General features: G+C 40.2%; 1 protein-coding gene across 3 annotated transcripts in view; it reads left to right on the top strand.

Annotated features, from left to right (window-relative positions):
- DMGDH (dimethylglycine dehydrogenase) overlaps positions 1-13,961 on the top strand; it is a 72,123-nt gene that overhangs the window by 1,662 nt on the left and 56,500 nt on the right. For 2 of the 3 annotated variants that reach the window (XR_012904868.1, XM_006119142.4), the window contains exons 2-5: positions 1,770-1,944; positions 6,702-6,800; positions 10,523-10,687; positions 12,727-12,931. Coding sequence is in view for 2 of the 3 variants with exons in the window: in XM_006119142.4 (XP_006119204.1) it covers positions 1,770-1,944; positions 6,702-6,800; positions 10,523-10,687; positions 12,727-12,931 (644 nt within the window). In the remaining variant the exon portion in view is untranslated. The remainder of the gene's footprint in view (positions 1-1,769; positions 1,945-6,701; positions 6,801-10,522; positions 10,688-12,726; positions 12,932-13,961) is intronic. The other variant, XM_025182630.2, reaches the window with a different exon arrangement.

Raw genomic sequence — 13,961 nt, 5'->3', positions numbered from 1 at the left:
AAAAAAGGCGGTCTTGAATGCAAACAGGGCTTTTTCAAAAGAGAGCATCCAAACTGCCTGGGAGCTCTCTTTCGAAAAAGCGGCTCACTTTTTCGAAAGAAGAGATTGCAGTCTAGATGCTCTTTTTGAAAGAAGCTTTTTCGAAAGTATCTTTCGAAAAAGCCTCTTTCGAAAGAGGCTTGCAGTCTAGACGTAGCCTAGGATAGGAGATTTGGTTTTGGAAAGCAATTACTCAGAATAGGATTTAGGGGTCATTATGAATAACCACTTCATCATGAGCGCTCATTGCAAGGGTGTAGCAAAAAAGCTAATGCAGTTCTTGGATATGTAAAAATGTGAATGTCGGGTAGACACCAGGAAGTGATTTTGTTTTTATATGCAGAATTGGTAACACTGTTACTAGACTACTGTGCCCAGTATTCATATCCACACATATTCTACATCAGGCAAGATATAGAAATACTAGAGAAAGTTCAAAGGAGAGTCACAAAAATGATACAGGAGCTGTAAATCAAGGCTTACCTAGTGAGTGTTAAGACACTCAATCTGTTTGGTTAACCAAGGGAAGGTTGAGATATGACACGATCACTTTGCATAGTTTCTTATACATTGAAAAGCTGTCATTTGCTACAGGGGAGGGATGTTCAGTTTTGCAGACAAAGACATAACATAACATAGATCCAATAGCTGGAAGTTTAAGTTAGGCAAATTCAGCCTTGAAATAAGATACAGTTTCCTAACTCTGAAAGTGATTAATCAATGGAACAGCTTACTAGAGGAAGGGAAAGGACTCCCTATCTCTTGTAGTCTTTAAAACAAAATTAGATATCTTTATTAAGTATGATTTAAATTAATTTTTGGGAAAAATTCTATTGCCTGTGTGGGTGGGTGGCCTGTCAGGCTGGATGGTCGTGGTGGTCCTGTCTGGTCTGGGGATCAATTAATTCTTTTTCTCCCTTTACGGACTATGAAGAGAAGAGAAAACTCTTTGTCCTCTACATGGTCAAGACACTTGTTGATCTGCATTAAAACAATGTCTCTGATCAATTTTCCTGGTTCAGGACTTCAGCTATTTGCGTGCAGGGTCAGGAAGAAATATTTTGCCCCAGGCACAATAGGCCAGATTTATTCTCAGTTTTTTTGTTTTTGAACTTCCCTTGAAACATAAGATATTGACCGCTGTTGTAGGTGGGGCACTGGACAAGGTGAACCAGTGTCATATTGACATAGAGTATATGGCTGAAAAGAACCGACCACAAAATCATCTAGTGATATGAGATGATATGGGTCCTCTGCCTTAGCTCCCTAATTAGTGGTCTTATTCAGATGCTCAGAGGGTTACAGATGATCAGATCTGGAGTCAGGAAGAAATTTCCCCCAATTCAGATTTGCAGGGATCTTGGGATTCTTTTACCTTTCTCTATATCATAGAACATTGATTACTGGCTGGTATCATCTGGCCTATCTCACCTAATCAATTTCCTGCCATTCCAAGGGCATTGAGCATTGGTTATATGATATATCTCTGTCTCTCCTGCTCTGTGCCTGTGTCACACAACTGTTTAATCTCCTGAGAACTTAGATGCTTAGTTTAAACTATTTTACTGGGTTTAGCACAGGGGTGACTGGGTGAAATTTAACGGCCTGTGAGTTACAGGAGAATGGACAAGATAAAGGTAAATCTTTAAAAGTAATTTTAACTACTATTGCTAGCTTAGCTGAGAAGATAAAAGATCAGTTGTGTCCTGTTTGTGACTTTCTTTTTCCAGAGAAGAAAAACTATTATCTTTCTTGGGAGCTAAATGGAAAGATACAGCAGAGACGGTGATTATTGGTGGTGGTTGCATTGGTGTAAGTCTTGCTTACCACCTGGCCAAGGCTGGCATGAAGGATGTCGTTCTGCTAGAAAAATCTGAATTGACGGCTGGATCTACTTGGCATGCAGTAAGAAAAAAGCTTGTCAATTACTAAGATCTCAGATATGAAATAGATTTCATAATAGATTTTCAGATGACTTCTAATATCTCATGAGCAAAGATGTTATTTCCCTCACTTCCTGGCCTTCCAGAAAATCAGTTTCTCTATTATTTATTTAGATACAAAAGATAACACTGGGTTTGGTCTGTGATAAACTCACTTTCTGACCTTTGAAGAGTGACTTAGAGTATGTCTACACCTCAGCCACTGGCTATGATTGCAGCTTGAGCCAAGACACCCGAGCTACCTTAAATCTAGGTAGTTTGGGATGCCCATAACGGGAGTTTCTGTGAGTTTCTGTGTGGGCTAGATCCATGAGAATTAATCCAGGGTTCTGGGAGGATTTTACAGCTTGGGCTGAAGCACATGCTGCCGCAGTTTTACTAACTGGTTCCCAAGATAGCTAGATTAAATTTTTTTTGACTGATTGCATGCTGTGATTGCAGTGTAGTCATATACTTAGAGTACCTATGCTCCCATCTGTAAAGTTGCAATAAATGTTGGTAAAGTGTTTTAAATCCAGGATATGCCCACACCTTAAGTACTGCATGTTATTCTGGTTTCCCATTTCAAAAATAATACATTAAACTTGGAAAAAGTACGGAGAAGGACAACAAAAGGTATTGGGTTATGGAGCAGCTTGCATATGCAGCCCCCAAATTAAAAAGACTACGACTGTTCATCTTAGAAAAGAGATGACTAAATGGGGATATGATTGAGGTCTATAAAATCATGACTTATGGGGAGAAAATGACCAAGGAAAATGTATTTGCTACTTCACATAGCACAAGAACCAATAAAAGATATTACTTTATCCACCTTGTCTCACAAGAACCAATAGTCACCCAATGAAATTAATAGGCAGTAGATTTAATACAAACATTAGAAAGTACTTCACACAATGAGCAGTCTACCTGTGGAATCATTGCCACAGTATGTTTAGATGGACAAAAGTATAACTGCATTAAAAAAATAGATAAGTTCATGGAGGAAGGTCCATCAACAGTTATTAGTCAAGATGGTCAGGAATGTCACCCCATGCTCTGGGTGTCCCAAAGTTCTGACTGCCAGAAGCTGGGACTAGACATTAGGAGATGAATCACTCAATAATTACCCTATTCTGTTTATTTGCCGTGAAGCATCAGAAGGATACTGGGCTAAATGGTACACTGATCTGATCCAGCATATCTTATGAGATTCTTGGAGAAATGGTGCCACAGAAATGCCATCCTTTAAAGACCATCTCCCAGAAGGCAAGAAAAAGGCGTGCAAAGAAACCATCTTTGAGGGCTCCCTCATTGCTAGAATGGCTCTTCAAGCTTCTTGGTACTCAGCTAATACAGCAGTACACTCCCTCACGACCTCAATTGTCATTCACTGGGTGTCCTGGCTCCTGTCTGGGTTTTTGAGAGAGGTCCAGGCAATAGTTGAGGATATGCCCTTCAAGGGCCATAAACTGTTTGCAGAGTCCAAGGATGCATTCTTACATACTCTGAAGAACTCCCAAGGCGCCTTGAAACCCTGGGGATTTACATCCTTGACAACAGAAATAAACAGGAAAAACTTTAAACCCAAATTTTGGGCAACACCTTATTCTCAACTGCAGCATCATTACTCCCAGTAGCACAAAGAGAGACAGACAAGTGGAGACACTCCAGACCAGTTTTTTACATTCCAATCAACAATATTTGCCAATCATTTTGAAAATTTGGTCAAAGGTACGAGCCCTCTTCATTTGTCAATTCCAATCTCTTGTCCCATTCCAACACCGTTTGGGGACCATCTGACTTTCTTTTACCCAGTCTAGAATGACATCACTACAGACAGGTGGATCCTGGAAATTATCCAGCAGGGTTATTCTATGCCTTTGATTTCTATCTCTTCCACTCTCCACCTTCCCCATCCCTTTTCAAGGACCCCTCTCACAAGCTCCTCCTATAATAGGAAATAAACCACCTCCTGGAACTAGGAGCTGTAGAACCAACACCACCTCAATACAGAGGAACTAGGTTCAATTTCCATTACTTTCTTACTGAAACAGTCCCCCGCTGGCCCATGCTCCCCATGCACTTTGCTTTTGAAACGTAGCAAGAGCCATGCTTTCGCTACATTTCAAAGGTGGAAACGCCACCAGTTTCTTGCTGCACCCCTGCTCCTCCCCTAGAGATGCTGCTGCGGGGAACTGGCTTTTAAGCTGGCTGCCTCCAGCACCAGCTCCTGTTCCTTCCTCTTACTGCCTCTCTCTGATACAAGCAGCAAGGGGGGAAGGAAGCAACTAGTCAAGTTACTAGTCAACTATCTGATAAGTACTGTAAGTGCTTATTGGATAGTTGACTAGTTGCTTATATCCCTATAAGCAGACCACCTGAGCAGACACTTCTTACAGACCCACGAATGGGAAATGGATTACCCAACTCCCCTCACCATTTTCAGCTGACAGGGATTCCTACAGTAGACCTCTGCGTAACTGCACACAATAACAAATACCCACCCTATTGCTCCCAGGACTTGATAACCAATCACTGGGCAATGCACTAGTCATAAATGTGAAGCACCATTGATGTACGCCTTCCCCCCCCCCCATCCCCCTGCTTATGCAGGTGATACACAAAATCATGCAGGACAAGGCCAGAGTTATTCTAATCACTCCCAACTGGCCACAACAAACATGGCTCTCCTATTTGTTACAGATGGTAGAAATGCGACTACTACTGCAGCACTACTTTCCCACCTCCTCAATGCAGGGCATGTTGTATCATTCATCCCAACCAAGTGGTTCTCCACTGCAAGGCTTGGCTGTTAATTACATAGATAGAGCACTTAGAGACTGTCTACTCTCATGAGGCGAAACACATCTTTGTGAATAGTCGTTGGCCAAGTACTTTCAAAATGTACACCCAGATATGGTTCTGATTCTCCTCTTGGTGCCAGTCTCATGGCATGTCTCTTCACTCCATTCCTTTGCCAAAGGTCCTGGACTATCTCTTAAGCCTCCAAATATTTGGGTCTCTCCTACAGCTCCATAAAGGTGGACTTAGCTGTAATTACCTCACTACACTACAAAGTAGATGACACTTCCATCTAGAGATATGAAGGACTAGTCGACAGGATAGTTGACTAGTCACTCCCCCCCCCCCCCCCCCACACACACACTTTGCTGTCTCTATCAGATAGAGGCAGCAAGGGGGGGAGAAGAAGGAGGGTACTTCAAAGTGGAAGCGCCACATGGAGTCTGCGGTCAGCTGCTCCATGCGGCACTACCACTTTGAATGCTGCGGGGAATCTGATGTCAGGCTCCTCGTGGCATTTCAAAGCGGCACCACTGTGTGTAGCCCATGATCATCTGGGCACGCCTCTGCTGACCCTGAGCTCCATGTGGTGCCCTGCCCCCTATGAAAATCCTTCAGTTTCTGGCCAATAGAAGCTGAGAAATTTTGCAGAAGGCAGGGGCAGCGAATGAAGCCTCCTCATCCCTGCCCCTGTCCCCTGCCCCCTGCCCCCTGCCCCCTGCCCCCTACCCCTCCACTGATGCAGCTGCCCAGCACACAGGCAGGGAATCTGTAGAGCTGCTGGCTGGGAACTGCCTAGGTAAGCGCCTCCCAGACAGAGCTGCCTCTGGTACCCCAACTCCTCTCTCCTCCACAATTCCCTTCCCCAGGCCACCACCCAAACCCTCAGTATTCCCTCTCCCCACCTCCTCCAGGTCACAACTCCCTCCCCGACCCTGCACCCCCTCCTACACCTCTTTCCCAGGCCAGAATTCTCTCCTGCAACCATACCCCCTCCTGGACCCTTCACCCCAAGCGCCTGCCCCAGATCATAACCCCCTCCTTCATCCAAACTCCCGCTCAGACCCCACACTCCCTCTTGCACCCCAGTCCTCTATCCCAAGCTACCCTCTACACCCACCTGCTGTCCCAGGCCCCAGACCCCTTTCACAGAAGTGTGGCTCTTGACCACTTACCAAAATCTTGGCATGGCCCCTCATTTAAAATTATTGCCCACCCTTGTTCTAAGACAATGGGATACAGAGGTGAAAGTAAGGGTGTGCGCACTGGTGCACAGCTCTGCAAGAGCTGGCTGTACTACTTCAAGAGCTGGTAGGGACCAAGGTTGCAATGGGACAGTACCTGTAAGAAATGTAAGTTACATTCACGCTTGATGGGATATATCCCAAAACAGAGTTTTGAGAAATAATTTTTCAGGGGATATTGATTATCATATTATTTATCTTGTCTTCTTCTAGCCAGAAAGATTGTAACCTGGGATAGTCCCAAAACATCACCAGCAGCTGTTACATTTTGGCAAGGCCCATGCATGCACAGTGTGAAAGAACTGCATGAGTTTTAGAAACCAGAGCTAGTTAGAAGCTCTGTTTTATGTCTCATCTAAAATATTTATGTAGAAAAATGAATAGTTTAAGCAAAGAATGGAACTACAATAGGGAACAAATACAGTGGAGATATTGTGACTTGACAAACTAGTGAGAAAAGACAAGTGGGAAAACATCTGTGTATAGAAGGAGAGTGCTGGTAAACTATGAAACTATGTTATTATAAACAAACACACAAATAAATAAAAAAGAACTGTTGGTTCCAGCCGGGTGTTGTTTTCCTTTGTACTGACTTGACAGTTCATTTTTGAATAACATTTTCAAAAAAGCTACAAGGAAACTATGTATTTGCAAAAAAATACTCATTGTTGTTTTTTGTTTCTTATTCAAGGCTGGGTTAACAACTTACTTTCATCCTGGAATAAATCTGAAGAAAATACATTACTACAGCATCAAACTCTATGAACAATTAGAGGAGGAGACTGGGCAGGTGAAAGTCTTCACATTAAAAATATTAATTTAGATCAATATTATTCATGTTAGAAAAACTATGGGTAGGTTTAGAATGGACACATTGTACATGTGTGGTAGCTCATACCACAAGGAGTCACTTTATCTAAATGTAGCTTGCAATCTGTATGTCTATCCTATATTCATTTTCTAGTATTTAACTCCAGCATATTGTATTTAGATGTTCCCCCACATTCAAAATTAAAACACTTTTTATAACACAGAAATCAAACACGCAAAGAGACTTCAGTATAAGTTTCCATAGGAGTTAAAACAGCATTCAGGAATGAGCAATGGTTTTAATAAAATAGTTTGATTCTATCCCTACCTGGAAAGATTGTTGCAGTTCATCATATATGTTCCAGAGCTGTGCTTTTCCTTGGTGACTAAATCACTTTCTCTAACCACAGTTTTCCCTCCTTCATGTTTGACACTGCAACGGAAACAGCGATTCTCACTTTGCTAATCTGCCAGTTTGATAATTCTCGCAAAAAAAAAAAAAAAAAAAAAAAAACCTGTGGCTTCACTCTGCTTTTCAGCAAGTTTAAAGATGTTAGCAAAAAGCCATAGTTAATTCTGCCATTACTAGACCTAATGTAGTATATGCACTGTTACTGCAAGGTATTAAAATACAAATAGTTAATTACGGCTTTACATCATAACGCACATGATTAACTAAAAATTAATTGCAATTAATCACAGTTTTAATCTCACTATTAAACAATAATAGACTATCAAATGAAATTTATTACATTTTTGGGATCTTTTTCTATATTTTGAAATATATTGATTTAATTTACAACACAATACAAAGTGTAAATTGTTCACTTTATATTATTTTTATTACAAATATTTGCACTGTAAAAATGATAAAAAGAAATAAGGTCACCTGCTATGAGTACTATAATGCACTCTTTTTATCATGAAAGTGAAACTTACAAATGTAGAATTTTTTTTGTTATATAATTACGCTTAAAAATAAAACAATGTAAAATTTTAGCACCAACAAGTCCACTCAGTTCTACTTCTTGTTCAGCCAGTCACTAAAACAAAGAAGTTTACAGGCGATAATGCTGCCCACTTCTTATTTACACTGTCACTTTGACAGTGAGAACAGGTACGTTTTTTGCTTGCATTGCAAGTATATGTGCCAGACATGCAAAACAATTGTATGCATTTTCATGCTTTGGCCACCATTCCAAAGGACATGCTTCCTGCTGCTGATACTTGATAAAAATAATGTGTTAATTAAATTTGTGGCCGAACTCCTCGGGTGAGAATTGTATGTCTCGTCTTCTGTTTTACCCATATTCTGCCATCTATTTCATGTAATAGCATTCTCAGATGGTGACATGGCACATTCTCTTTGTTTTAAGAACACTTTCCTTGCAGATATGACAAAATGTGAAGTAGGTACCAATGTGACATTTCTAAAGATAGTTACTGCACTTAATCCAAGGTTTAAGAATCTGAAGTGCCTTCCAAAATCCAAGAGGGATGAGAGGAGGAGCATTCTTTCAGAAGTCTTAAAAGAACAACACTCCAATATGAAAACTTTAAAACCTGAACCACTAAAAATGAAAATTTACTTTCTGCATCTTCTAATTGAGATGATGAAAATAAACATGTCAGTCCATACTGCTTTGGATTATTACTAAGCAGAATCCATCATCAGCATGGACACATGACCTCTGGAATGGTGGTTGAAGCATGAAAAGATATATGAATCTTCAGTGCATCAGACACATAATATCTTGTGATACTGGCTGCAACCGTGCCATGGAAACACTTGTCCTCATTTTCAGATGACACTGTAAACAAGAAAAAAACATAAAAAAATATTTAGACAGGCGGTATTCTATTATTGTTTCACAGTGCATTTTTAAAATCATTTGACAGGCACAGTTTGAACTACACTTAGCAAAATAAAAGATCAAAAGCATGGTTTGGCATGCAGCAGACTTTTTATTTCAGTTTGATTATTCTCTAATCTTGCAAAAATTGGTAAAAGATAGTGAGCCCTTTCATTTATAAGGCCTTATCATTCACCCATAACCCATGCAAAGTGAGGGTCCTTCACACATGAATCATACCTCTTATGCACTGAATGAAGAATCAATCAATAGCACTCACCCACCTTGCCCTGGGAGGCACTCCAGTTGATATTCCATGATATTCCATGGGAGGCACTCAGTTGATATAGGAATCAGCAATATATGGAGGAGTGGACAGGTTGAGTTTGGGGTGAAGGGACATGCACTGTGCTTCGACTGGTCCCTCAAAGATTCTTCATGGAAGCTAATAATCTCTTGTGGGAAGATTCCTCTGTCTCTCACTAGTTCAGTAATCATTGGTGCATCTCTAATGGAGCCTTGCTGCAGCAGAGTGGAGAGAACTTCCAGGAATAGTTATTTCAGGGTCACAGAATCTCCATGTGGATTTCCGTGGCCTCCCAGCAGTTCCCCAGCCTGTTTGCAAAGGGGCTAGCTCCATTTCCTAACAGACCAATTACTAGAAATCTTTGTAAGGAGGGGTGGGGGTGATTGGGCCTGGTCAAAGTCACTAATGTGAACAGGCACTGTCTAACGGGATGTAATTACTTTTACTCCATTAAAATATCCACTTTTTCAGTAAATATGCGTGGTCAGTTAACTTCTTAACATTTATCTTGTAATATCTTCAGTGATTATAATGCTGATTCTTATCCCTTTTGACCCAAGCAGATAGGGCCCCGTGGGTTGGTTTTGTTAAGAGAAGAAATAGATGATGGAGTCAGGAAACTTTATACACTGTTAGCAAATAAAGAGGACTATATCAAAGTCCTGTGTCTTTGAACATAGCAAACCATCTGCAGGAGACAGTTTCTCTGCTCAGTTCTCACCAGGCCTCTTTCAACAAGCATTCTGCAAAAAACCAAACTAAAACAAAACTAAAACCTACCTATGCCTGGGCTTTTCACAGGATGTTCCCATAACTTATCAAGCAGTGCCTTGTTCTTCCTTTCTGCCTTTTCTGTGGTCTTTCTAGTTTCTCTACCAGAAATGCAAACCTTCACAAAACAATAGCCAGTGAAACCCCTTCACCCACATTTGCCTTGCACACACCATTAATTTTGTTGGTGACACGTGCCTGTGTTTGGAGTGAAGGCTGCTATAGTTTCATAAAAGAGCATAATGGCTTCTTTACAACTTTCTCAAATGAAGGAGTGGTTACATTCCTGGTTTGAGAGAAGTTTACCTCAACATGTAATACTGATATCCAGATGATATTTATATAAGATACTAAACATTTACTTTTAAATTTATCTAATCTGTTATTGAAAATGTATAAATAAGGGAGATACCACCCACAAAGCTTTAGCCCAATCTTAAAGGTTCAAAATTAATAGAGAATAATGAAATACAATATAGAGGATCCATTTTTACATTTTACAACTTATTTTGAGGATAGTGTATATCTGAGTAATGTGTTCTCTCAGTTTAGGCTTTTATGTGGTAACACATTCTTCTTTACTCCTCCTCTGCCCCAATTCTACATATGTAGCCTGATCCTTCAATGAGATGTAGGATTTGATCCTGTGTTGACTTAAGGGAATGGCCAAATTTCCATTGGCTACATCGGTGTAGGATCAGGCAGTTTGACAGGGTTCAAACAAAGACCTAATGATAACTCAGTCTCTCATTTTTGTTATCCATCTTTTAGGCTGTGGGATTTCACCAGCCAGGCAGCATCAGACTTGCTTCCACTCCTACAAGAGTAGATGAATTCAAATACCAAATGACGCGAACTGGTTGGCATCCAACAGAACAGTATCTTATTGGGCCTGAGAGAGTACAAGAGTTGTTCCCCATATTGAACATGGAGAAGGTAAAAAATAACGTTTTGTGGAAAAAACTTTCCTTGAGGTTAAATCTTGGACTTTCAAAGATATACTGTAAATCCAAGGCCTGATTTTCTTGTGAACTAAGACCCTGTGTGAACTAAGATCAGCTAACTCCCTGTGTGATTCTATTCAGACCACATTAATAGGATCTTCTATGGGAGTTTCTATTGCATGGGAGAATACATTCAGGAAGAAAGAGAAACACTAGGGTTGCCAGGTATCCGGTTTTGAATGGGACAGTCCAGTATTTGAGCTTTCTGTTCGGGAAACAAATTGAGAAAATATGAGAAAATATAAATGTCCGGTATTTTCTAAATAAGATGTAATGTAGATTGTGATGTAATGTAAAGTGTGTCTGGTATTTTTGTTGAAACCATCTGGCAACCCTAAGAAACACAAAGCCTGCTCATGAGATAACCAAGAGTATTCCAAGAGAAAACTCAGCAAAGTCAAATATAGTTAAGATTGGTGTGCTGTTTTTATTCTAAACCCCCTCATTTAGTGCACTTGCAGAATTTGATTTTCACTTTTTAATATAATTTTTGTGGGCAATATGAATATTTATTTTAAGCATCTTTTTGTTTTTAACAATGTAAATGTTCACAGTTACATGAAATTGGAAGGCATCAAGCAGTTGGGGGCATCTGACAGTTGGAAGTGTCAGACAGCAGACACTGAGGGTATGTCTAGAGTAGACTGCATACCTCTGCCGGCAGAGGCATGTAAATTAGACATACCAACATAGTAAATGAAGTGGGGATTTAAATATCTCCCACTGCATTAGAATAAAAATGGCCACCACGTTGTGCCGGCTCAGCTGTTTGTTGGCACAAACTGGCAGTCAAGATGGGGATTGGTCGACAAGGAAAGCCTTTGCTGACCGATCCTGTAAATCTCATTTCATGAGACATAAGGGATCAGTTGGCAAAGGCTTTCCTTGTCGATCAATCCCCGTCTTGACTGCCGGTTTGTGCCAGTTTTAGTCTAACGAAGCAGGGGATATTTAAATCCCTGCTTCACTGACTATGTCGGTATGTCTAATTTACATGCCTCTGTTGGCAGAGGCATGTAGTCTAGACATACCCTGAGATTTAAAAAGTTACAGCTATATAACTGTTAAAACACAAATTGTCAACATTATATGCCAAAATACATAAAATAAGTATCTCAAATCAATCTTTAATAAGTTCTCAAGCAACATTTCTCTTTCTTTGCTGTCTATACATTTCTGTTGGACATATGATTTCATTGGTTTGTATATATATGGTGAAATCAATATTTGCTGACATTTAATGATAAAACATATCTAATCCTCCCAAACCTACTAATAATGAAGGAGTGCTGTAATGGAGTAGGGTTTAAGATTGATACTGGAGTCCAAGAGATAGAATGAAAGCACAGGGCTTCTGCATGGATAGCTCCCTTCAGGTACCTTGGAATTTGGACAGATCCATTGGACTTGTGAGAAAGAACTGCAGTCCATCTGTAGAAGCAAAATAATTTTTCTAATGGAACGATTCACAGGGAACTCCATCTGGTGAACTTTGCAAAGATTTCATCCCATTAGCTTCCTTCCTGCTGGTTTTCCCATGTGAGGGGATTATCAGGACCATTATTTTAATTTTTTATAGGTAGTAAATGTTTTGACACCTATTATAGATTTTCATGGAATGAGAAATGATCGTACTCATTTAAAAATGTGCAAATATCCTAAACCTTCTGAATGTTACTACTTATGTGGAATTGTCTGAAACCCTTTATGAGATTTTTGGAAGACATTTGACATTCTGTTCATTTGGGTTTCTTTCTGAAATCTTCTTCCTTGGCTGCTATCTCTATGATCACAGACAGATTCTGATGCTGGAGACTCTCACTTCCATAGGACAATTACAGAGTTAGCCAGTGAAGTCTTGATAATATAATATGGTTTTAAAATTTGTTATCAGCTATCTCAAATAATTCAGTCTAATATGCAATGAAGGAAGCACATTTAATTTGACTTGATCTTGTGTGATCCACTTAGGTTTTAGTTGGCCTGTATAACCCCGGAGATGGCCACATTGATCCCTATTCTCTCACTATGGCCTTGGCTGCAGGAGCCAGAAAATATGGTGCCCTGTTAAATTACCCTGTCCAAGTGACAAATCTGAGCCCTAGATCAGATGGGACATGGGAAGTTGAAACTCCGCATGGAATAATTAGAACAAACAGAGTTGTGAATACAGCAGGTAAGCATTAAAAGATACTTTCGTACCTTTTAAAGTTTAAAAAATAACTGTTACAAGCTGAAGTAACTCACGGTACATCTACACTTGCACTCTAGTTCGAACTAGGGATGCAAATATAGGTGACCAAAATTGCTAATGAAGCAGGGATTTAAATATCCTGCACTTCATTAGCATGATCTCACTGGTGTGTTACTCCGCTCAACAGCTGTTCCAAAAGTAAAAGTGCTCACCGGGATGTGTTAGTTCGAACCAAACCCCTTGGTTTGAACTAACGTTACTCCACTCTGCTCAAAAGCTGTTCCGAAAGTGAAAGTGCATGCTAGGACACGTTAATTCAAACCAATCCCCTTGGTTCGAACTAATGTTACTCCTCATTTTTTGAGGAGTAACGTTAGTTCGAAGCAAGGGATTTGGTATGAACTAACGCATCCTGGCGCGCACTTTCACTTTTAGAACAGCTGTTGAGCGGAGTAACGTACCGGCGAGATCATGCTAATGAAGCGCAGGATATTTAAATCCCCGCTTCATTAGCAATTTCGGTCGTCTACATTTGCATCCCTAGTTTGAACTTGGGTGCAAGTGTAGACGTGCCCTCAGACTAAGCAGAACTGCTCCACTATTTATCTTGTAGGAACATGTGCAATTTGTTTTCTGGTAACTATGTAGTTCCTGGTGAACCCAGGTAGCTCATGATTTGGTATCACACTATTCTGATTTTTTTCATGAGCTTTTGCTTAACAATGATATTGTGGAAACTGAGTATTTAGTGGAAGTACCTTTCAATTATCCCTGATTAGATGTTATTGTTATTTATTATTTGTACTACACAACAAAAATATTAATAACATTTCTTCTCTCTCTCTCTCTCTCTCTCTCTCTCTCGTTTGTCTCCAACAAAATATTAAGGGCCAGACTATCTCATTAGCCTTTTAATAGGTGATCTGGTGGTCTCATTTGGGGTGGGTGTGAAAGATAGAATGCTGCCTTTGTGTATTGTCCTCTCTCCTTAAAATTACGGAGCCCCACATGG

This window comes from Pelodiscus sinensis, chromosome 6, assembly GCF_049634645.1.
Source record: "Pelodiscus sinensis isolate JC-2024 chromosome 6, ASM4963464v1, whole genome shotgun sequence".
NCBI lineage: Eukaryota > Metazoa > Chordata > Testudines > Trionychidae > Pelodiscus > Pelodiscus sinensis.
Note: the sequence above shows the minus strand (reverse complement) of the source record. Positions and strands in the feature narration are given on the sequence as shown.